At 47.4% G+C, this 23,359-nt stretch overlaps 2 protein-coding genes across 2 annotated transcripts; both read right to left on the bottom strand.

Moving 5' to 3' along the window:
• Positions 1 to 8,145: 8,145 nt before the first annotated feature.
• On the bottom strand, positions 8,146 to 15,036 carry LOC129191509 (myb-like protein X). Its single transcript, XM_054794936.1, has 10 exons — positions 14,850 to 15,036; positions 14,569 to 14,777; positions 13,629 to 13,874; positions 12,965 to 13,102; positions 12,815 to 12,884; positions 12,626 to 12,753; positions 12,448 to 12,517; positions 9,504 to 9,843; positions 9,024 to 9,413; positions 8,146 to 8,949 (listed from the first exon to the last, which is right to left on the bottom strand). Exons 1-10 carry the CDS (start codon positions 15,034 to 15,036, stop codon positions 8,565 to 8,567), a joined length of 2,163 nt encoding a protein of 720 aa, XP_054650911.1. The 3' UTR covers positions 8,146 to 8,564.
• Positions 15,037 to 17,115: 2,079 nt separating this feature from the next.
• Positions 17,116 to 23,186, bottom strand: LOC129190766 (uncharacterized). The gene is made up of 8 exons (XM_054793313.1): positions 22,387 to 23,186; positions 22,104 to 22,312; positions 21,322 to 21,567; positions 20,793 to 20,930; positions 20,647 to 20,716; positions 20,454 to 20,569; positions 20,241 to 20,313; positions 17,116 to 17,697 (listed from the first exon to the last, which is right to left on the bottom strand). The coding sequence occupies exons 1-8, from the start codon at positions 22,562 to 22,564 to the stop codon at positions 17,246 to 17,248; spliced, it is 1,482 nt and encodes a 493-aa protein (XP_054649288.1). The 5' UTR covers positions 22,565 to 23,186; the 3' UTR covers positions 17,116 to 17,245.
• Between the last annotated feature and the right edge of the window lie 173 nt (positions 23,187 to 23,359).

The raw sequence follows: 23,359 nt of genomic DNA, 5'->3' as shown, positions 1-23,359 counted from the left end.
AAAGTCAATAAAGAAAAAAGCTCTATCTCCTCCATTAGAAACTCAGGAGGTCACATCACTCACCTCCCGGAAGAAATTAATTCTGTCTTTAGGAGCTTTTATAAAAATCTATATACACCTCAGATTAAACCATCTCTCCCAGATATCAAAACATTTCTCAACAACATAGAATTACCAAAATTAAATGACGAACAGGTGACCAACTTAGATGTACCCATTTCATTAATAGAACTCCATAACGCTCTACACCGGTTGCCGAATAATAAAGCACCAGGACCTGACGGTTTCCCTGCCGAGTTTTATAAAACATTCTGGCCATTACTATCTCCAATATTTCTTAGAATGGTTTTGGAAATTAAAGACAGTTCATGCTTGCCTCCATACATGAACTCAGCTACAATCAGTCTCCTGCTGAAACCGGATAAGGACCCAACACTACCTTCCAGTTATCGTCCAATTTCACTGATTAATGCAGATCTTAAAATAATATGCAAAGCGTTAGCTATAAGGCTGGAAAAAGTTACCCCTCATATAATACACCCTGATCAATCAGGATTTATTAAGGGGAGAAACTCAACTAGCAATGTACGCCGTCTAATCAATCTGATTGATTACTCTATCATCCATAATTTAGAAACCACAATTGTCTCATTGGATGCTGAAAAAGCATTTGACAGAGTAAACTGGAAATTTCTCTTTGCAACACTACATAAATTTGGCTTTGGAGACTCATTCAGAACATGGATTAAAATACTATACAACACCCCGAAGGCCTCTGTTCGGACCAACAATCACATCTCTCCAGAATTTACTTTACAAAGAGGTACTAGGCAAGGGTGTCCACTCTCTCCCTCACTATTTGCTATCTTGATCGAACCTCTTGCAGCTGCAATTCGACAACATATAAATATTAAAGGGATCCACACCACAAATGTTCATCATAAGATAAGCCTTTATGCTGATGATGTATTACTCTTCCTGGATAATTCACATTCTTCACTTCACGAATCTATCTCACTCATTAACAATTATAGCACCTTCTCAGATTACTCCATTAACTGGTCTAAATCCACAGTACTGCCCATTAACTTTGGTTTCCAGAGCACCCCCTCTATACCACTGTGTTCAGGGAACATTAAGTATTTGGGTATTAACATTTCCTCCAACCTGTCAGACCTGATCCGCTTGAATTATACTCCACTATTGAAGTCAATAGAAGATGATCTTGCACGTTGGAGAACCTTGCCCATCTCACTTACAGGCAGAGTATCCACCGTGAAAATGATGATTTTACCCAAGGTTAATTATCTATTTTCCATGATCCCCACTAAACCATCTATAATTTGGTTCAAGTCATTAGACTCATATATAAATAAATTTCTTTGGAAAAATAAGCCAGCACGAATAAGTCTCAAAACATTACAAAAATCTAAAGAATATGGGGGCTTAGAACTCCCAAACTTCTCCAACTACTTCCTTGCAAACAGGTTACAGTATATCTTAAAATGGATCAACCCTAACCCATTGGATTATTTATGGCTAGACATAGAACAATCACTTAGCCACGAAATCCCAATTTGTAACCTGTCCTTCATTAGCCAAATCCTCCGAAAAAATAATTGTTTTAAAAGTATAAATATAAGCAACACTCTGACAGCTTGGTGGGAATTTTTAAAAATAACAAAATTCTCGCTCACTCCTTGCCAATACACTCCCGTTTGGAATAATCCTGACATCTTGCTTAAAAAGAAACCATTAAATTTCCCAACATGGCACGAAAAAGGAATAAGTTGTATGAAAAATATAATTATAGGAAACAACTTTATCTCATTTAACGACCTTGTTACACAGTATGGAATAAATCATAACAAATTTCTTGAATACATACAAATTAAATCCATAATTAAAGCAAGTTTCAGGACCATATCATGGGAAAGCAATACCACTATTGACCAATTTTTAAAAATATCTGCCCCTAAAACATTATCTAAATTATATATTCTACTTTCAAAAAATGACAACACAATTGGAGTACCAATCTCCAAATGGAGCTCAGATTTATCTACAAGCTGTGACCCTGAATTTTGGAAGCAAATATGTCTTAATGCTTCCCGGTTAATCAATAATCCCAACCTACAGCTGATTCAGTTTAAAATCCTTCATAGAGTACACTACACAGGACATAGAATGTTTAGAATGGGCTTAACTGACTCTAACATCTGTACACACTGCTCAGACCATAGAATAGATGACTACTTACACTCCATGTGGACCTGTGCTCCCATTAAAAATTTTTGGCACGGAGTGTGTGAGTACCTATCTTTGGCACTTGGGTTCTCCATTCCTACCTCTCCTTTACTATGCCTGCTGGGCGATCTCTCCACAATTGATGTAGAAACAAATCAAACACAGCTTCTCATCACTGCATTAAGCATCGCCAAGAAAACCATTCTCATCAATTGGAAATCAAGGAAGAAACTGAACATAGCTCTTTACAAAAATCTTTTGTTAGATCATATAGCTATGGAGAGAATGTCTGCTGAATCTAAAGAACAAATGTCAGAATTTCAGTCTATATGGGCACCAATAATTAATTCCCTGACCTGACTCTCAGGGGGGTGAGGGCATCTGTCTCTGCCCCTGGGGGTCTCGTTCATCTGGCGTGGGGTGTGGTCCTGGTCGCTGGGTGGGCCTGGTACCTCGGGGGCGGGCGGTGGCGGGCTTGGTGTCCCGGGTCTTCTTTGCTGGGCTGCCTGCCTGGGGGGGCTGGTGGGTGGGGGTGGGGAGGGGTCCGGGTTGGGTGATGGGGCGGGGGCGGGGTCGGGGGGGTCGCCCAGGGGGCGGCGTTGGTTGGCCTCCGGGGTGGTGGGTGGATGGGGTGCTGCATCCTGCTGGTGCCGGGCGCCTACTGCTGCTGGGGGGGCCCGTGTGCGGCTGGTGGCGCTGGCTCTCCCTCGCCTCCTTTGCCTCTGGGGGTGGGGCGGGGACTGCCCTGGGCCCTCCTGCTCGGCTGCCGCGTGGGGCCGTCCGGTGTGGGGTGTGGGGGCCGGCCTCTCCCCCTGGTGGGGGCGCGGGTGCCTGAGCCCAGCTGCCCCCGCGGAGCCATCTCCCCTGGGTGGGAGGGTGGTTTGGGTTGCCCCTTTTTATTTATTTATTTTTATTTTATTTTTTTTTTAAATTATTTTATTTTATTTTATTTCGCTGATTTATGTGTGTGGTGTATGTGTGATAGGTGGGAGCTGCCTGTTATCCTCCGGCGCCTGTGGCTGTCCCCCGGGTGACGGGGGGCGCGGAGGTGGGGGTCGCGGATGTGCGGTTTGGGCTCGGGGTGGGGGGTGCGTGGTGCTGGGGTGGGGGGGATCCCTTGCTTTCTCCCCTCAGGGACGGGGCCGCTGTGGCTCGGTGGGTGGGGCGTGTGGGGGCCGTGGGCGGGTTGCGCGGTGGGGCGGGCGGCGTGGTGTCCATCTGCGTGGTGCTTCCCGGGATCGGCGGGAGGATGCTTGCTCCGGGGTGGGGCGGTCGGGGGGTGGCTTTGGCCGGGGGCTTGGGGGTCGGGCTGGCGGGGGGCTGGCGGGCGGTCCCTGCTGCCTGCTGGTGTCAGGCTGGTCCTTGCTTCCGGGCCGGCGGTTGTCTCCCTCCCTCCGGGGTTTCCCCCTTGGCGTGTTGGTGGATGGGCGGGGGGTGGGGCGGTGGCCGGTCTGTGGCGTGGCGGTGGGCGGGGCGGGCGGGGGCATCTGCTTGGGCGCCGGGCGGGGGCCGCTCCTCTCGCGGGCCCGGTCGTGCGGTGCTTGCTTCTCTGTCCCTCCCTGGCGCCTCTGGCCTGCGTGCTTCGTGGGTGCGGCCGTGCTCCGCTCTATGTGGGGTCCGGTGCTCTTGTGGTCGTCGTGGTGTTGCTCCCTTGCCGGCCGTGGTGGTATGCGGGGGGCGCGTGGGCGCGGCTCCCGCTGTCCTGGTGGCGGTCGGATCTGCCTTGGGGGCGTGTGGCTTGTCCGTGGTGTTTGGCGGTTTGGGGGTGGCGCTGTGAACGCTACCTCCGGTGGGGCTCCGGTGTTGGGGGGCACTGGGGGTATCGCCTCTGGGGGGTTGGGTGGGCCGGACTGGGCATCCTGGCGGGCCGGGTAGGGCCTGTGGTGTGTCCTGCGGCACGCCCGAGCCTGGGCTGTGGTGGGCGGCCGGTCGGTCATGTGTCCTTGGTCCCCCCCCTGCTCGGTTTGGGCGGCGTTGGGGTGTGGGGCCCCCGTCCTTCCTGTGCCACTGCACCACCTCACATATATATAGGACATTGGGGGGTGGCCTACGGTCGGGCGTGATTGGGGAGGGGAGCTGCCTTGCGGGGCTCCTTTGCTCCTGCTGTGCCACTGACCTGTTGCCCCCCAATTTTAATCGCAGAGTAGACACTTAGGGTTTGGGGGGGCTGGCCAGGTGAGGGGCCCTCCGAGCGGCAGCTGTCCCCCGATTTTAATTGCATCATTAGCTATCATCCACATACACTCCATATACATGCACACAGATACACCATCCTCTTTTATTTTATTTTATTTATTTATTTATTTTTTTTAATTGCATCATAGACACTATCACACCTTATCACATACACGGGTGGGGCGGGCTGGATTGGGGTGCCTCGTGCACCTCGGCGTCTGCCCGCCAGGGTCGGCGGTGTGGCCGGGGGCCTGGACGTCGCGGTGGCTCGCCCGGGGCGGCCTGGCCTGTGGGGTGCCCTTGTCTGGTTCGCCTGCCCTTCCCTGGGGTGGCCCTCTGGGGCCTGTTGATGCCGGGGCTTGCGCCGGGGGGGGCGGCTTGCGGTGCCCCCCCTGGACTGACACGTGCCGCGGGCGCCTCTGCGCTCTTGGGGCGGGTTCGGCGGTCTCCGGGGGGCGGTGCTGGTGCTTCGGGTGGCCCGTGTGCTGTCGCGGCGGCCGGTGGTTGCTGCGCTGTGGCGGCTGCTGGGGCGCCGGGCCAGCTGGTGGGTTGGGGCTTGGTCATGCTTGCGGGTACTGTGGGCCTGGGTGGCGGGGTGGGGGTGGGGGGGCGGGTGCCCTGGGGCCGGGCTCGCTGGGGGGGGTCGTGCTCTGCCGGGCGCTTGGGCGTCAGTCGCCGTTGCGCTTTGTGCGCTGCCGGGCCGCTGTCTGTGTCCTCGCCTCCCCCGGTCTGTCTGTGGGCTTGTCGGGGGTGGGGCTCCGGTGCGCGGGTGGTGCGCTGTCGGCTCTGGTGGCATGTGGCTGGTCTGGCTTCTGGTGGTATGTGGGGGCCGTCGGCTGGTCGGCTGCTGGTCTCGCCTTCTCGGCGCTGGTGCTTGGCCTCCCTGCGGCTTGGGGTGTGGTGCTCCCGCTCTCTCTTCGGGGTTTGCTGGCCCGCGGGTCTCGGTTGGCGCTGTGTGGTGGTTCGCCTGGCTGCTCGCCCGTTTTCCCGCCTGCCTGCTCGGTTTCCCGCTCTCCTCCTCGCTGACTCCCCTGTCTGCCTCGCTGGCGGCGTCCTACCGCTGGGGGGGTGTGGCCGGGTGTCTTCCTGCTCCCCGGCGGTCTGCGCTCTCCGCCCCTGGGTTTTGAATCGTATGTCTGGGACCCCGGGGTCCCCGGCTCCGCTGCTCCTTGGGTTACCAACGGGGGATAGGGTGGGGCTTCCGGGTGTCGGGCAGTCGACCACTGTGTGTGTGTGTGTGTGTGTGTGTGTGTGTGTGTGTGTGTGTGCGCGCTTGAGTAAGTAAGAGTGTGTATGAGCGTGCGCATAGGGGTGTGTTTGTGCGTAGGAGTGTTTATGTGCGTGTGTGTGGGTGCGTAGGAGTGTGTATGTGCGTGCGTGTGTGTATTTTTATTTATTTATTTATTTTAGTTATTTATTTGGGGGGGGGGGGGGGGGGGGCATACAGGGGTTTGCTCCGTGGGGTCAGGTGCTGGGCGATACATCTCTGCCGCCCGTGCCTCCGCCGGGTGGGTGGAGGGTGTGCCTCCTGCATCCCTTGGCGGGGCGGCCCTGTGTCGGGGGTCGGGCGGGGGTTGGCCCGGGGCGGGCCGGGCTCCGCTCCCTGGGGGTGGGGGTGGCGGTGGGGGGGAATTGGCGCTTCCGGCGCGGGCGGGCTTCTTTCCGGCTGTGGAGGCGTCTCTGGGCCTGCCGGTTTGTGGCCCCCGGTACCCGTCTGCCTTTGTGGGGTGTGATCTCTCGCTGGTCTCGGGGGTTGGCAGTCCTCCGGCCCGCTGGCGCCCTGTCCTTGGCTGGGATTACCTCTCTTCGGCCCCTTACTGGTCTTCCCGGGGGGGGGGGGGCTCTCTGGGCTGGCTCTTGGGGCACTGATCTTTGTGCTGCCTGCCCCTATGGGCCTGGTGGCCTTCTGGCGGCCGGGGCCCGGCCTTGCTATTTGGGGCGGGGCTCTCTGGGAGGTGGAAGGCGGCCCCTTTCCTTTCATGCACTCTCAGTGACAATCACACGCCCACACATTCCTGCACCTTTATATATATATGAAGTCTTCCTTACATACAGAGATACCTGTACATATGCACACTCACAGTACATACGTACTTCCCCACATTACTCACTGAGTTATCCAGGGTGTTATTATGTTGTTGGTTTTATTACAGCGACGGTGATTTCAGCAGTATGACTATATATATATATGTGTGTATGTGCGGTATATATGTGTATATATATATATATGTGTATATATATATATATATATATATATATATGTATATATGTATTTATGTATGTGTATGTATGTATATATGTGTGTATATGTATTTTTTTTTTTTACAATGATGTGCATTACAGTAACTTTGATTCTATTCACTATCATGGATAATCATTTCATTACTACAGTTATGTGTGACTGTTTCAATGCGGTATTATCATGGTGATCACTATCATAATTCATCATTTCATGACTGCTATTGTGTGCGACTGTTTCAATGCAGTATTGTCATTGTGATCACTGTCATAGGTCATCATTTCATGACTGCTATTATGTCTGATTGTCATTGACAGCTTTGTCATTGTGGTTGTTGATATTGATTTGTCCTTTATCCTTGTTCGTCTTTATAGTTGTCACGGACATTTATTTGCTGATGTCGTTCGGTATGTTTCTGTTGTTCTGTCACAATTGTTGTTGTTGCTGCTGTTGTCCTTGTCTCTTGTCTCTCTTTTTTTTGTTTTTGTCCCCTCTCGCCCCCCCCCCCCCCCCGTTTCCTTTTCTCTTCTTCTCTGTCCCCTCCTGCTCCGGTCCGGGCGCTCCAAATTTGCTTTATAACAAGCATCAAGGTCGAATAAATTTTGTATGACAGGGGAAGTGTATATCACACTTCTCTCTGGCAGAGTAAATCTGTTGAGCACTTGACGGCATTTAGGTATACAATTCTATCTGCTTTAAAGGCTGGACAGGACAGGGGAAAAAAAAAAAAAAAAAAAAAAAAAGAAAAAAAAAATTAATATATTCTCCTCTGATTGTAAATAAGCATTAGAAGCCATCAACTTTCATTGTCTTGTATTTAGGCTAATTAATATTCAGGTCAATCTATTTTTACATGAATATTTCAATAGTGCACTGACTTCATACCGTCCCATCATCCACATGCAGTATTGTGTCCTTTCCGTCAGGGTCCTTATAGCCGTCAGATATTTGCTGATGTAGTCCTGTTTGTTTCTGTTGTGTTGTCACAATTGTTGCTGCTGTCCTTGTCTCCGTCATTTAGATCCACAATACTATCTGCTTAAAAGACTGGACAGGACAGGAGTTACGCCGATCTAACTATGTTACTGGTGCATTGACACCGTGCCGCACCGCACCGGACAGCTACTAGCCGGCTATAGCGACTAGCTTCACCAGACCACGACCAAAGGGTAACGGTGCATTTTGGAGCTGCCGCCACTGCCTCTGTGCTTTTGTGAGTTTGGAAAACTTAATGCTAGAATTAGGCGTTTGTTTCTATGTTGCTATGTGAAATCAGTGCGGCCAGGACGTTCCGGTAATGATGAAAATGATCTTACTACATGGTCACAGCATGTCGAGGAAACCATTAAACCTGGTTGGTGTTTTAACAGCGGGCTCTGTAGGTGGAATAGGTGTGTCCCATTACGTGCTGTCTCTATCTGTTTTTATATCTTTAGAACACACAGAAAAGAGAAAGAGTCATTTCGCACATACGCATTGTGGATGATGGACGAAAACCTTTTCGTTTATGTGTTTTGTCTACATCTTTCAAGTTTTTGTGTAAAAAGTCTGGACACCCCTCGGTTTAGCAACAAGTTACACCTGACCCAGAGCCCTCCTGTCCCGTAGGTGGCAGTATTGCACAACTCTCAAATTTCTCATCCTTCATAGTTGCTTTTGTGTAGTCCTGCTTACAAACAAACCAGGAAGTTGCACACAAACAGATACAGAAACAATGTGCTTGTGCTTGGCAGAGGTAATGAATGAAGCCATAGTTTACGTATGCACGTGATAACGGGTTGTCCTCAAGTGTCTTTACACATGCCCGCAGAGAAATGTCCATCCTGGGCACCAAGTGTATCGTAGCAAATGAATTGCATGCTGCAGTGGGAAAACACGCCAAATATTGTCCGTGACTGTAGCTTTAAGTCCATGAACACGAGCCGTTATGTTTCGATTCCAAATCCGAGCCATCACTGGCGGCATCCGGTTGGCTGGTCTGCTCGTCGCTCAGCGAAGCGTCCTCTAATAGCTCTATTGAGCGTTTCCGGTTGCGGCAGTACAGGGTCTCCTCCCTCACGGGCACATTAGCGCCTTTGTAGTACCTGAGCTGCACGCCGGTGTAGGCCGGCTTGCCCAGGTGCAGGTTCGTGGTCACCGGGTTGAAGTTGTACTTGCGGCGCGGTTTAGGCTTGGAGCATCGCTTTGGCTCACGCGGTGTCAGCTTGGGCTCGTTGGGAATGCAGGACACGGAGCTTTGTCTACTGGTTGTCCCAGCCTCTTCATCCTGCTCCTGCTCCTGCTCCTCCTCCTCCTCCTCCTCCTCCTCCTCCTCCTCCTCCTCCTCCTCCTCCTCCTCCTCCTCCTCCTCCTCCTCTCATACTCATCATCCTCTTCCTTCTCCTTCTGGTCCTCATCTTCGCTTTGTCCATCTTCGCTTTCTTCAGCCACCTTTTTGTCGTTGTCGTCCTCCTCCAACTCCTCCACATCTTTTCCTTCAGCCTTTTCTCCCTCCTCCTCTTCCTCTTGCTCCTTCTCGTTTACATTAGCCCCCTTTTCCTCCTCCTCCTCTTCATAACCATCAACATCATGTTCCTCATCATCATAATCATCTTCCCCCATTCTCTTAAACTTCTCATTGACGCTCGCTTCGACAGACCTCTCCGCTTTTGCATCTGCCTCCTCTTCCTCCTCGTTCTTTTCCTCCTGCTTCTCATTGTCCTCCTCTCCCGACTCCTCCTCCACCCCCTTTTTCCCCCCTGTCACCACACCACTGTGCTCTTCTGACCTCTCGTCCTCCTCTTCTTCCATCTCTCCATTTTCTTCCTCCTCCTCCTCATCTTCATTCTCATCTTCCTGCTGCCTATTCCTCTCCTTCTGCTTCTCTTCCTCCTCATCCTCCTCCTCCTCCTCCTCGTCTTCATTCTCATCTTCCTGCTGCCTATTCCTCTCCTTCTGCTTCTCTTCCTCCTCATCCTCCTCCTCCTCCTCCTCCTCGTCTTCATTCTCATCTTCCTGCTGCCTATTCCTCTCCTTCTGCTTCTCTTCCTCCTCCTCCTCTTCATTCTCGTCTTCCTGCTTCATATTTCTATCCTTCTGCTTCTCTTCATCTTCCTCTTCATCTCCTTCCTCCTCCATCGCTGACTCCTCTGTTAACACCTGTCCTCTCGCTGCGTGATGAGGGACTTTCTTGGAGGCTGAAACTGATAGTGATTTCTTTTTAGTGCTGGGCAATCATAGCAATGTCACCACTCATCCTGTCAAACGTGGCCCTGACAGTCGAAAGCTAGGAAATGATGCAGTGGGCCAGCTGTGTCATTCAATGCAAGAAATGTAACGGCAGCAACAGTGCTGGTAAGAATGTGGCCAAATTGTTTTATTCAATGCAAGATTACACCTCACTTTTTGAGGAAATACCGTACCAGTCAAAAGTGGCAAGATCGCCTGCCCCAGTGTAGTCACAGTCTGTCCTCGTGCCCAGGACACACACAAAGATAGCTGGGCCAAAAACCTTTCAGCTTTAGCCGCTTATTTTCACTCTGTAATCATATCGGTCAACAAATGCGTCAAAAAAACGGTCCGTAAATTCCGGGTCTACAAGAACTACAGTTCTCACGATGCTTCCAGTGCAGATTCATGAAGTACTGAAGTGCACGCTGATATCACCTTCTGAAATCTTGTGTTTTGATCCGACAAATCTCAAGTTTGATCAGGTGTAGAATCACTACAGCTTCTGCGTCGACCGCTCGGGCCGCGGCAGCTGTTGAACTCGGAACAGAAAAAAGTGTCTCACGTGTCACTCACCAGAGCTAACGAGTGATGCTGGGAACACAGAGTGTAGGTAGGATTGCAAGGTTTATAGTCTTTCTGTGTAAATATCTCACGTTACAGCGTGGACACCTGCACGTGCTGAATAGTCCGGAATTTCTAGTATATAAGTTGCACTGTTGCATTTGCTGATATTTATGATCGAGCTGTCATCAGAGCAAGCTTCTTTTTTTTTTTAAAGCATGTCAAGGCACCGCCCCTAACAACATTCATCTTGCATTAGCAGAAGACAAAGCCAGAATGAGAGGGCAATGTTTACTCCAACAAGGAGACAAACTGCAGCTACAGAAGCTGAAATAACTCTTTTTAATACGTGACGTGACACTAGCACGCATCCCGGTGTGTAGAAGCACAGCCGTACTTGAACACCAAAACTCCTTTTCGTCCAAATTAAACAACACTGCTGTTTGGAATGCGACATTTCTCAAGCCACACAGATATATCATTAAAGTTGCACATTACTTACAGACACACAAAAGCGTATTAGAGTATTCCATAACAAAAAGCGTCCGGTAAGCTCTGTCATTCAATTTGTGTGCCAAGCTGTCACAACAAGCACCACCCAATGAATTATTGCGGCCACTAGGTTTGGTTAAAAAAAAAACCCTACCCCCACCCACACTAACTTAAAGGCAGCACATGTTAAACAATGTGTACATTGTGATATGCAAATCGCACTTGACTATAAGTCGCAGCACCAGCCAAACGAGGACAAAACAGTGTGATGTATACTTTCAATGTTATTTTATGTATTTTTTTTTTTTTTTTACTTATACTTATATTATTTTATTTATTCTTAAGACCCACCGTTTCTGACTTTCTTCTAAACGGTACAGTGCTCCCTCGCTACATCACGGTTCACCTTTCGCGGACTCGCAGTTTCACAGATTTTTAAAGTGCAGTTTCGCATGTTTTCTTTTTTAAATTGTGTCTGAACACGCACATTGTGTTCTGCATGCTTGTGGTGTGTTAGAGCGATCTATCCGTGCTGTTGCATTCGTTATTGTATTTACTCCTGCTACCAGTAGAGGGTGTTGTATATTCATGTGAGAGTTGCAAAGACGTCAGCCCTCCACCTCGTCTCAGTATGCCTTTATGTGCCTGAAGGAGCATATTAGGAAGCCACGGCAGTGCTACAATAGCCGACTGAATATGGAGCAACAGTCCTGACTGGCTAAGGGAGAAGCCGTGCACTGTGTTCTGCGTCCTGATTGGCTCCTTCTTGCAGCTCTCTCGTGTTTCCTGTTGTATGATCGCGAGCCAACAGCTTGCGGTGTCTCTGAACTCTGTATGTTTGCACGTTTTCTCCCCGACAAAACCCACAATGTCGACAAATTGTTCTGCACCCGAAAAGCAGAAGAAACCAAGCATTGCACAAAAAGTTGGACTTCTGGACATGCTGAAGGAAGGTGGAAGTTGCGGCTGTAGGGTGGCGTTGTGGAATACTGTAAACGAATCTTCGGTTCAAGGAGGACGACGAGCAGGAGAAAAATACGACGACAGGAGCAATGTTTTATTAAGGATACAAAAACACCACGAACGGCGACAGGATGGGTCACGATCAGAGGAGCGAGTACACGCGAGTCACGTCATCATTTCTTATGTCCAACCTAGTAGGTTGATCTTTAAAATTCTAACAAAAATTGACCTTTGAGAGTGTTTAAAATGTGAGAAAATGTTAATGCCTGTCTGAGAAAAGTGGATGGTGAGGGATTTTACAGCCTTAAAAGATGTATAATAATTGTAAAAAAAATAATAAAGCTGACTACTTTGTGGGTTTCAGTTATTGCGGGCTATTTTGGGAACCTATCCCCCGTGATAAATGAAGGAATTGAATTTGTTAAGTGTTTTAAAATCTTAAGACCACTTTGCTTCTTGGCTTTTGACCCAGTATCAAAAATTCAGTGGCATTAATTGTATATCGGTACATTTATTTGTATTGAATTGGTCCAGCGTAAGTGTCGTACTGTGTCACTCACCTGCAGTTTTAACAGTGCTGTTAATGTACTTTCGATGTTTACTTGTTCGAGACTTCTGTGACACATATTCCTGCAAAAAGCAGCATGGATCAGCATGATCAGAGTCAAACAACATAAGAAGCAGTCCTTGATCAGCCACAGCAACCATGACTCAGTGAGACATCAATCAATGATGTACCGCGCTGGCCGGGCTCTGACACGTTTGCAGCATGTCGTCCGACTCCGAAAAGTCTGACTTGAGGCGACTGTCGGCATCGCTGCCTGGAGAGATGAATTCGTCCGTCTGGACCATCTTGTTTTGCTTGCCTGCCAATCAGACGTGAGTGTGAAACTGGCCAAAGACGAGTGAGCCTTTAGGCAAGTGTACCTTTTTTGTGCAACTGTTTCCAGGATCTGATTGCAGATATGCTCGTCTGCGATTCTCTCGTCCTGGCCGACTAGAACCGAGAAAGAATGAAACCGTATGAATGTTGTTATTAATCGGTATTGCGTCCCACTTCAAAAAGAGTCGACTTACTTGACTTTTCTTGGCTAATTCATGAACTTGTGTTTGTAGGCCGACAGACACGTCGTTGGTCTTGTACAGCTTTCTCTGTTCTATTGCTACGTGGCGATTGAGTGAGCCTTGAAGCAACATGTTGCTCTTCTCCAGGAACTAGAATACAACATTAAAACAGACATACATTATCACGATAATCATTTTCCCCATGAAAATGGTATTTCCACTGACCATGGATGCCACTAATGCAGGCGTCTTACTATGACACTATTAGCACATGTATGGTATGACGAATGGAGTGCATTTACTATAGTCAAGAGCAGTGTTATGGTGTTTCATTCATCCAGTTATACACATTCAGACAATGCTGGAGGCTGACATTCATGGTGCCAGCCCGCTGAAGAGGAATAAAAAACATGTTCAGGGTCAAGGACATTTTGGAGGACTTTCTGTGGCGTACTCACCAGTACACATAAGGTACACCTGTACAATCTAAAGACTCCCACTACCACAGCTGTATGCCTTTACAAAGATAACAACGACATCATTATTATTATATATGCTGCCAACTGGAAAGTCAACACTAGTGCAAAGTATAACAGACACCTTGCAGCATTCTTTCCATTGTGCACGTATACCTAATGTGGTGGCTGATGAGCATGCATTTTGCTCCCAAACCCACCTGTATCCTTTTGTCCTTCTCCTCCAGCTGGAGGGTGATCTCATTCAGCCTGTAGGTGAGTTCCTCCTTCTCCAGCAGGTTGGGGTTCTGGATGACCCTCCACTGGAGGGTCTGGATCCTGTCTTTGGCGTCCAACAACTCCTTCTCGGTGGCCTGTAGCTTCTTCGCCAGCCTGTCGCGGCTCAAGCGCGTCTCTCCCAGTAGCTTCCGCAGGGCTTTCACCTCGTTTCTGTGCTGGTCCTGTATCTGCAGGGCGGATCCGTTGCCACATGTTGAAAAAGTGCACAAATATCTGCTTAAGTGTACTATAAAAACACATACTGTACCGTATACTTTTGTGTGTTTATTGTATTGATTTTGTGTAATCCTATTTGTCCTTTATTTATTATGTATATTATCAATTATATTTCTGGCATTGTATACAGCATATGATTTTTTATTTGAATTATTGGATCTATTTAATTTAACTTCCTGTGTACTTATGTGCACGTCCAGACCTTCACATGGCACGTTACTATTTTGCATGTTGATATTTCTAACTGTTATGCTTATTTTGTAACAGTTCACATGTTGCAATGTAATATTAACCAATGGTATGGTTTTGTACCCAGTTTATTTTTGTGCACGTTTGTTTTCGATTGTGTTAGAGTTGTAGTTGTTAAAATTGCATCACTACATTTACTGCATTGTATTGCTCTCATCTGTATGTGATATATTTTGGGCGATATTTAACCATGCAAGGCTTGTTTTTGTCCATTTACACGTGCTGCTTTGTATTGTCACCTGCCTTCATTTGCTATGTAGGATTGTTTGTCTCAGCTTCACTTTATTGAATCACTGCACGGTTTTGCATGATTTGGTCACTTTTATCACTCATTTCTTGATACTTTTTGCACACATCAAAGCTCACAATGCAAATCTGAGTATTTATGTCGCATACCTGCGAAATACTGCCTTCTAAATCTTGGAACTGCTGCAGCGCCACCGTGTGTCGGTGTAGAACGTTCTTCAGCAGTTTGTTCTCACTCTTGGATTCCTTCAGTTGCTGCAGCAGCATAGAATTCTGGTTCTTGAGCTCTTTAATGCAGTTTGACGACTGGTCCCTGGGCCTTCCAGTATCCCTTATTGGAGGCAACTTGACCTTGGAGGCTAGACGACGCAAGAGATCACGTGAGTAAATAATGACAGTATGTGTCTTACTGTTGAACTGTTATGCAATACCTTCACTTCGCCTGTATGGGTTCAGTTTGTCCTCTTGGGCTTTGCATGCATGTGACTTAGTTGGCAAAAAGCGTTGCCCTGGTTGAAGTCTGGGGAGAGAGCAGATTAGGGAATGGTCTCTGCTGTACCTTGCAGCATCCCCCTCAGCCGCAGTCCTCAATGCAAAGTCCCGCTGATTGACATTCATCGCTCCCTTGCAGCTCTTTCCTCCCCCCTAAAGGCGCATTGCAAATTGCACATACACTGCGAGAGAGGGGCGGCCATGCGCCAAAGTTTGATTTTTAATAATATTCATAATCCCGCGCAGACCTTACACGGCTGTGAAGCTCCAAATCGGACTTCAGTGTCGCTTTTAATGACGTGATTAGATGTAAACTTAATATCAGAGCAGATACAGAGACGCCTGGTCTGATACAGGTGGACGACGCGGGCGTCGTCATACAGGTGCTATGATGTCAATGGTTGGTCGGTGGGCGTGACAATAACACTCCCCCCGTTGAGGAAGGATTGCATTTTGCAGAGCTCGAAATTGCATCCATTACTCCTCCATCCATTTTCTTCCGCTTATGCGGGCACGGGTGGCGGGGGCGGCTGTCTCCACCCACCTCTTCCGGTTCCACCGGGAGGACGCCAAAGCGTTCCCGGGCAACCTGTGGGACGTGATCCCTCCAGCGTGTCCTGTAGGTCTGCCCCCGGCTGGGCATGCCCGGAACACCTCACCGGGGAGGCATCCGGACCAGATGCTCGAGCCACTCGGCAGGCTCCTCCCGATGTGAAGGAGGTGCGGCTCTCCTCTTGAGCCCCTCACCCTGTCGCTACTTAGGGTGAGTCCAGCCACCCTGCGGAGGAAACTTAACTTCCGGCGCTTGTATCCGCGATCTCAATTGCGACGGCAGATCATTTTTAATGCCACTCATCCGGAAAATCATGTAAATTGAATCGAACTGTTCCGGAGTCAGACTGTCTCCTTAAAAACCACTGCTAGTTTTTTTGAAGTACAGGTGATGGTTTTCAGAAACCATGAGAACAGGACGTAGAGCAATACCAAAGAAATCATGCAAAGTGAAATAACCTGTTCCAGAGTCCTGGAGTACATTTTTAAGTACAGGGAGCATTTTCAGCGTAACTACAGGGTGACCAAGGGTGGCGAGGGCCACCCTTGGTCACTCTCCAGCCACCCTCACGGCGAGGGGATAATTTTGACAAACGCGGCTCTGTGGTGTAGAACATTAGTTCAGCCTAACCGCCGTTTCCGGTTGGACGCATTTCACTGCAGCACACAACTTTCCGTGCGGAGGCGCTGCCAATGAAGGCGTGTCTTGCATGAATGCAAGCGGTAGCTAAGTTTTCCATTACGACTTTGGTCGGTGGCGGTCAACCTATCCTCACGATGTTGACTGAAAGTGTGAAGCGTGATTCAGCACATAAACGTGTGAATATTGGAAGCTCCCTGGAGTGGCATGAGTGGCCCAGGAGTAAACCAAGGAGTCTGGAGTTAAAACAGGAGTGCTGACCGGCATCCACGTCCGTATTATGCCCTGTGCGGGTTTGGCTGCCATGATGGTGAGCGAAAGCAGACCCTATGCATTGAAAGCATGTCCTCGGCACACTGCTCAGCTACTAATTGCTTGAATAGAAAAGCAGTGGCGGAGCGACAGAGTGGGGGCACCCCGCTGGCCATCCAGACATTTCAGGTATCAACTTAAGAGTATGTGATATCAACCCCTGTGTGAGTGATGGTGTCACATTGCCACCCCAATGAAACATTCCTGGCTCTGCCACAGGTTGTCAGTAATAATAATGGATTTGATTTTTATAGCGTTTTTCCAAGATACCCGAGGCCCGTGAACTGTCTTGCCCAGGGACACGATGACAGTGGAGAGCGTGAGGATCAAACCGCCAACCTTTCGGTTTCTGGACGACCCGCTCTACCTCCTGAGCCACTGCTGCCCCGGTAACTGCAGTAACTGTTTCAGGAGCATAAAGAGAAGCTAAGCATTGGATGACACTACAACTACTCAGCGTTTCAAGACACTTATTGGAGAGGGAACAGGAAGTAGAGCGATACTGTTCCGTAATGTTTGACAGGTACTGCTGGAATGATGTGATAGTTACGCAGCAGTAAACAAGTTTTTGACCTACTCATTTCTGGTTCCATGGTTATCATCACACACATAAATTCTCAATAAATGTGATGTCAGCCATGGTGATTTTCCAGAATTTTTGGTTGAAATTGCGCCAAATGGAGGCTCCACTTTGCCCCGTATCGAGTCTGTGCTGTATATTGGGTACACGAGCAAGAGCTACGTTGCCCCCAGAGAGTCAAAAGGATCAATACTTGTGTTCAGTCGTCATGTCAACACATTTTATTCCGTGATACTGAGACATTGGTCTGTTCAAGCCGAAGAGTGTGATCCATTCAAGTATGAATAACGGCTAAAAGGACTGGAAATGTCATCCGACAGAGTAGCCTGGTCGTCTTCCTTGTCTGCAGTTACTCCCGATTTCTCAGCTGGTGGTTGTGTACGACTCAGATCACCGAGTGTCTCTCCTGTGTCTTTGGGAGACCCCTGCTGGTCCAAATTGCTGTAGGCTGGCTTCCCCATGTGCAGGTTCTCAGTCGCTGCTGAGTAGATGTACTTCCGTCTGAACTGGCTGCTGCTGTGTGCTTTTTTCCCATCCTTGGGCAGAGTTGTGATGATAGAGTGAGCAAATCTGCAGGAGCCCGGACATTTGTTCGTCCGGTCCTCCTCTTGGTCCTCTTCCTCGGACCCCTGTGAGGTATCGGCTATGTCCTTTCCTTCAAAATAGTCTCCAACGATTGGAGGATCACAGGGTTCCTTCAAGTCTGAAAGAGATTTTGTTTAAACTAATATTTGAAAGGCAAACGGAACAACAGCACCTGTTGGTCATGGTCTTACAGCCGTGCAGCAAGACGTCATTACTACACATCAACAGTTGTTTGATTCAGCTGTGTTACTCAGTCAGTGTTGGAGACGTTTTAAAAAGAAAAAAACAAAAAACGCTCCTGTTTAACTGCTGAGTGTCTTTTCATCACCGGGTGCACAGACTAGAAAAGCAAAAAACTGCCAAGGTCTCTAATTAGCTCAAGGGCCAAAAACACAAACCGCTGGGAACGAAGGCAATCTCCTTTAAATCAACTGCATAAGATGGCAGTAACTGCATTTGAAGTATCCAGGTGTCATTAGTAGGGGTGTCCCTGCTAATATCGGCCCACCGGTATTCGCATAAAAATGTACTATCGGTTGATATTGGGTTTTTTGAAAATAAGTTGTCACATCCTGTGTTATTGCTCGCAGTCGGAACGATGTGCTGCACATAGCGCAGACGTTAGCTAATGGGTGCGATTGGCGAAGCTCATTGCCAATGCGTAGCAACCATGCGGTCGGGAGGCGATGAGCGGCTGTGCCAGCAACACCCGTGAGCGACGTGTTCACATCCAGAGCGAATTGTACGGTTTTGATTGGCTGTCAGATGTGGAGGGAATTTGGGGGTATCAAAGTAGTTCAGAGGAGGAAAAGCTAGCACTGGACCTTGCTAGCATTGAAGATAAACTTATATAAATGTCCGTGTAAAATGAACGTAAACTTACCCACTGTTTACTCTGGCACCGGCAAGTTCCCGTGCCGTTTGTCTTTATATCTCTATACTCTTTAGAAACATCAAATAGTCCCGGGAAAGCTGGCACGGCAAGTATAGTGTACTGATTAACATCCTGTCCGCTCATTGGTCGATCAGCGAAACTCCCGCTGATTGGTCCTTGTCTGGGTGACGGTGATGAAAAGTTGAACGTTTTTCAGCACCGCACAATCTCGTCTCTGTTAAGCAGTCAGTCGACATTTTTACCCACGTCGAGCGTCACCAAGTGTGGCGATGCGATTCACAACGAGACAGGAGTCGAGGTATGCGGCACCGATCCCATCAGTTTGCTTCCACGATTTCGTCAAAAAAGCCAATATGGGACATCCCTAATCATTAGTGATCAGCATCCAGCAGTTTCATCTACCTCCGCATATGCTTGCAACTCGTCATCTGTTCACGTGTGTTCCACTCTCCACGCTGTTCTTTACAACGCTCTCTTAATGCCGGCTGAGCAGTTTGCTCCTGACCGCTGTAACAACATTGGTTCTGTCGCTGCTGTGTTGTGCAATATACTTGATAATAAATGACCATGTGGTCTAAGAGCTACATTTTCTTTTCCACTTTTTCCATGCACTCCAAATGATTAAAGTTGAAAACAAACTTGTTTTCGTATTTTGGAAATAACAGCCTCCCTCCAATTAACGCCTCGCTCCAATTAATGCTGCGTCGTCTGTGCGGTTTTGGTAAATATGGCAACAAACATCTGCGAAAGGTAGGCGGGATGGAGGTCATCTGGTGGCACTGATGACAAATTTGGATGCTGTTTTATTTTAGTCTTGAGTTTAGTGCGTCCAAACGTTTTCCACCAAGGGCCGCATACTCAAAAATGAAAAGGATTTAGGGGCCACTTTTACATTTTCTAAACCAACGGATGTAGATATTAAGAGACATTTTTTTTAAAAAAGCTTTGTGTTTCGGTGACAAGCATATCATTTTTATGAATGAATTTCTCGTGTTATGCTTTTTTTGTTCATTTTTCTATTTTTATTTTATGTATTTCACAAATATTGAAACGTTCTTATACATTTTTTTCTCTTAAAGTGATAGTTGAGATGTTTTGACGTGAAGTTGTATGACATCCCCATCAGCGGTGTAGGACATCAACAATGACTTACCCCCCACTTGGTCCCCTAAGTCCAGTTCTGGTCGGATTTCCGTGACAAATGGAATTCCGCTTAGTTGCTGGCCAAGAGTTTGGCTTTTTTGGAGGAGGCATTTTTATGATGCAAATGTATTTGTCTTCTGAGAGGCCAAACTCTTGACTTAAATGACCCGAGCACTAAGCGAAACTCCCCCCAGAACTGGACTCGCAGGACCAGTTGGGGGGGTGATGTACTACACTGCTGATGGGGACCAAACCATCAAAACCATCCCTTTAATACTATGTCTTCATTCTCAGAATATTTCATAACATCAGAACTTTGACTCAACCTAAATTTCCTAAAAATTCCAACCTTATTCTTTCGTTGTTTCACATACAGGATGAACCTTTTAAAAATATATTTTTTTGTCTTTAATATTTCAACTTCTCTTAATATTATGACTTTATTCTTCTAATATTTTGTCTTTATTCTTGTAAAATTACTTTGTTTTCTTTGTCCCGATGTGCCAAGGGCCAGTAAACGGCCCCCTGGCTGCCCTTTGGGCATCCCTTGTTTCGCGGCTAGCTCACATTGATACATTTGATATATCTGCTATGTAGTGTTATAGTTGGCACTAGCCACTCACCTGCAAGCTTCCGATTACGCTGCACATCCCTCTTGAAGTATTTAACTGCTAACGACCTCTGTGGCAAGTTATCCTAGGGAGGACATCACCGTGAAATTAATTCCGAGATGTTACAATACAACTGATAGGATTAGATTGATCAATGACTGGTACAACAGATGTCAGAATGCAGTAATGATTAAATACTGATGTCAAATGATCATCGTGACATACTGTGCTGGATGAGCTGTGATCGTCGTCTGGTTCAGAATGGCCGAACTTCAGCCAACTGTCAGCCTCATTGGGTGCAGAGACTATTTTGTCCGTCTGAATCATCTTATTTTTGGTGTCTGTCAGTAAAAGAACAAAGTTTCACATATCAAAGCAAACCTTCTGGCAAAGTGGCATGATGCTACTGTACCTCTACCTTTTTTGTCCGTGACAACTTGGAATCTAAGAGCTGAAATGTTGTGGTTTCTGACCTCTCTCTTTCGCTCCTGATTTAAGAAAATAAGTTTACTAACATTCATTAAGAGTATGGCATTGTATTATTAGATTCAAGTACAAACTTACTTCAATTTTTTTGGATAAATCATAAACTTGTGCTTGCAGACAGTAGAAAACCTCATTGCTCCTGGATATCTTCCTTTGCTCTGCTGCTACATGGCGGTGGAGTGTGCACTGCAGTAACTTGTTACTCCTCTCCAAATACTATATCATTCAATGGAACAGAAATACGGTATATAGTATCTCACATGGGACACCCAGAACGTTGCAGCAAGCAAGGGACAAGGGACTATACTGTAGTATAGTGTATATACTGTAGTATACTGTAGAAGTGAACTTGGATCTACTTCAGAATAGTCAGTGTACAGCTTGTATAGCAGTATAGATTTACCATCCACTGAAAATGGGCCAACACAGCCATTATTGTCTAAATAGCTGGCAACATAAGTGAGTAGCAAGATAATCCAGTCCAGCATGATGGAGCAAATTTACAGGGTAATGGCTGTATTCTGACCTCATCTTCAGTGTACAGTAAATTTAACACATTCAAATGTTGGTGGACGCCTGGTGCTCTACCCATTCCTCCTATACATACCCATATCCGCTTGTCCTTCTCCTTCAGGTCTTGGGTGGCTTCTTCCAATTGGTGGCTGAGCGCTTCCTTCTCCAGCAAGGTAGGGTTCTGCAAGATCTGCGATTCAAGCTGCTGGATCTTTTCCCGAGAGTCAAACAGCTCCTTTTCAGCGAACTGCAGCTTCTTTCCCAGAACATCGCAGCTGTTGCGCGTCTCGCCCAGCATTTTCCGCATGGCCTTGACCTCACTTATGTGGCTGTCTTGTATCTGAGGAGGACATGATCTGATGTGATGCCATGTTTTGGCATTGCTGTCTTGCTAAAAGCCATCCGTGTGTTGAAGTGAAATGTCATACTGTACAGTAGAATTCTGTAGTTGTTTGGGTGAAAGCGACTGAAAAAGTATCTCATGGTGGAAGAAAAATGTGAAAATGCTGTAATCATAAACACTGCAAGACAATAAAAATGCAAAAGAATTGAATTTTGAAAGAACTGAAATTCTGCAAATGCCAAAAACACACAAACCCCAAAAGAACAGCAAATGTTGCAAGGTTTAATGAAGACAAGACAACATGTACCGTTTCATTGACAGCCGTCTTCAAACATCCCTCAGGTTGGATACCCTAGTCGTCTTGCAAAGAACCATTTTGAACTTGAAGCATTTCTCAAATGCGTTTTTTGGGATTTGTGTGTTTTTGGCATTTGTGGTATTTTGTATTTGTTTTTCATCTGGCGGAATTTTCCTGCTGCATTGGTTTTGGACCATTCCGTGTTTACACCCGCCGGCCACCGTACGTCACCCACCTCACAAATGCTGCCCTCCAAGTGTTGATATTGCTCCAGAGCAGCCGAGTGGCGGTGCAGAACATTCCTCAGCAGTCTGGTCTCCGTCTTGACTACTATCAACTGCAGCTGCAAGTCGCCGTTTTTGTTCTTGAGATCATTGAGGCTGTGCCTCGCCGCCAGGTGACAGGTCTTCACCTCACCTATTGGAGGCAATTTCAACCTGCAATCTGAAAAGATATTGGAGGTTTGATTCGAATGCAAACCAGCATGCATGAACAAGTCAGTTTGCTATTCAAAGTACCTTCACTTCTTCTATGTGGAGTCGACCTTTTGTCCTCCAAAGTCTGGTGTGCATGGAACTTCCTCGATCCAGGGAAGATTGTAGGGAGGGCGCACGGTTGACGTGCTTCGTTGTTACACCTTAAAGTATTGGCTTCACTCCCACTCTGTACTGCAGAGTCCGGCTGGTTTGCACTCATCGCCTCCTCGCAGTACAACAAAACAAAACAAAGCAGCCTACCAACCCCCAAAGCAGGCACGCTTTAACTTTTAATACCATTCCAGCCTCCCAACAAGACATGAGCCTTTATGGTGTCATTGGTGCAAAACAAAGAGTGAAACGAAATGTCACTGTTGTGGTACATGTGGTTTGATATCACGTGGCTACGCCGTTGACGACGCTGCGGTGTTGTTTTATTCTGTGTCACGTGGCTGCCATGTCTAGTCGCAATACCCGGTGTTTATGAAAAATTGTAACATAAAACCTTTTGAGAGGCCTGTTTGAAAATGTGCCTTACCTCACAAGGCAGTCAACGTTCCATATTGTTTATTACCAATGATAATTCTCAATCACCGATAACCTAAGTGTATTGACCCGCAAAGGCCGCCGTACTCGGGGATATAAACTAGCGAGTTCACGATATAATCTCAAACACAAATGTTTACAGTAACTTTTTGTTTAAATGGCAAATTGCGCCGCTGATTTCTCATAAAACCACCGCTTACAGTTGGTTAAAATGTGCAACATGAACGCTAACAGGTGACGATGGAATGGGAGGCAGCGAGCTCCCCAATCCAATCGCTGTGGCAGTGCATTCTGGGACTTGTAGTACTCCCAGCGGTATGCTGTCTGATCAGTTTATACATTAAAAAAAATCTGCGTTCACAAGTAAAAGTGCAAACTGTGACATTGTAAAACTATATAATAAATTACTACCGCTAAATATTAGTACACATTAAATACAAAATACAATTTTCCTAGTTTACTGTAAATC

Source organism: Dunckerocampus dactyliophorus, chromosome 12, assembly GCF_027744805.1.
Source record: "Dunckerocampus dactyliophorus isolate RoL2022-P2 chromosome 12, RoL_Ddac_1.1, whole genome shotgun sequence".
Taxonomy (NCBI): domain Eukaryota; kingdom Metazoa; phylum Chordata; class Actinopteri; order Syngnathiformes; family Syngnathidae; genus Dunckerocampus; species Dunckerocampus dactyliophorus.
Note: the sequence above shows the minus strand (reverse complement) of the source record. Positions and strands in the feature narration are given on the sequence as shown.

Excerpts from the sequence above, each read along its gene's own strand:
- LOC129191509 (XM_054794936.1), bottom strand. The coding sequence starts at position 15,036 with ATGAATGTCAATCAGCGGGACTTTGCATTGAGGACTGCGGCTGAGGGG. Across the intron at positions 9,414-9,503 it reads AAGCAGAAGGAGAGGAATAG|TGGTGTGGTGACAGGGGGGA; the intron begins GCAGCAGGAAGA and ends AGAAGAGCACAG. Across the intron at positions 8,950-9,023 it reads GAGAAGGAAGAGGATGATGA|GGAGGAGCAGGAGCAGGAGC; the intron begins GTATGAGAGGAG and ends GGAGGAGGAGGA.
- LOC129190766 (XM_054793313.1), bottom strand. The coding sequence starts at position 22,564 with ATGAGTGCAAACCAGCCGGACTCTGCAGTACAGAGTGGGAGTGAAGCC. Across the intron at positions 20,931-21,321 it reads AGAAGGACAAGCGGATATGG|TATTTGGAGAGGAGTAACAA; the intron begins GTATGTATAGGA and ends TGAATGATATAG. Across the intron at positions 20,314-20,453 it reads ATCACAGCTCATCCAGCACA|GATAACTTGCCACAGAGGTC; the intron begins GTATGTCACGAT and ends TGTCCTCCCTAG.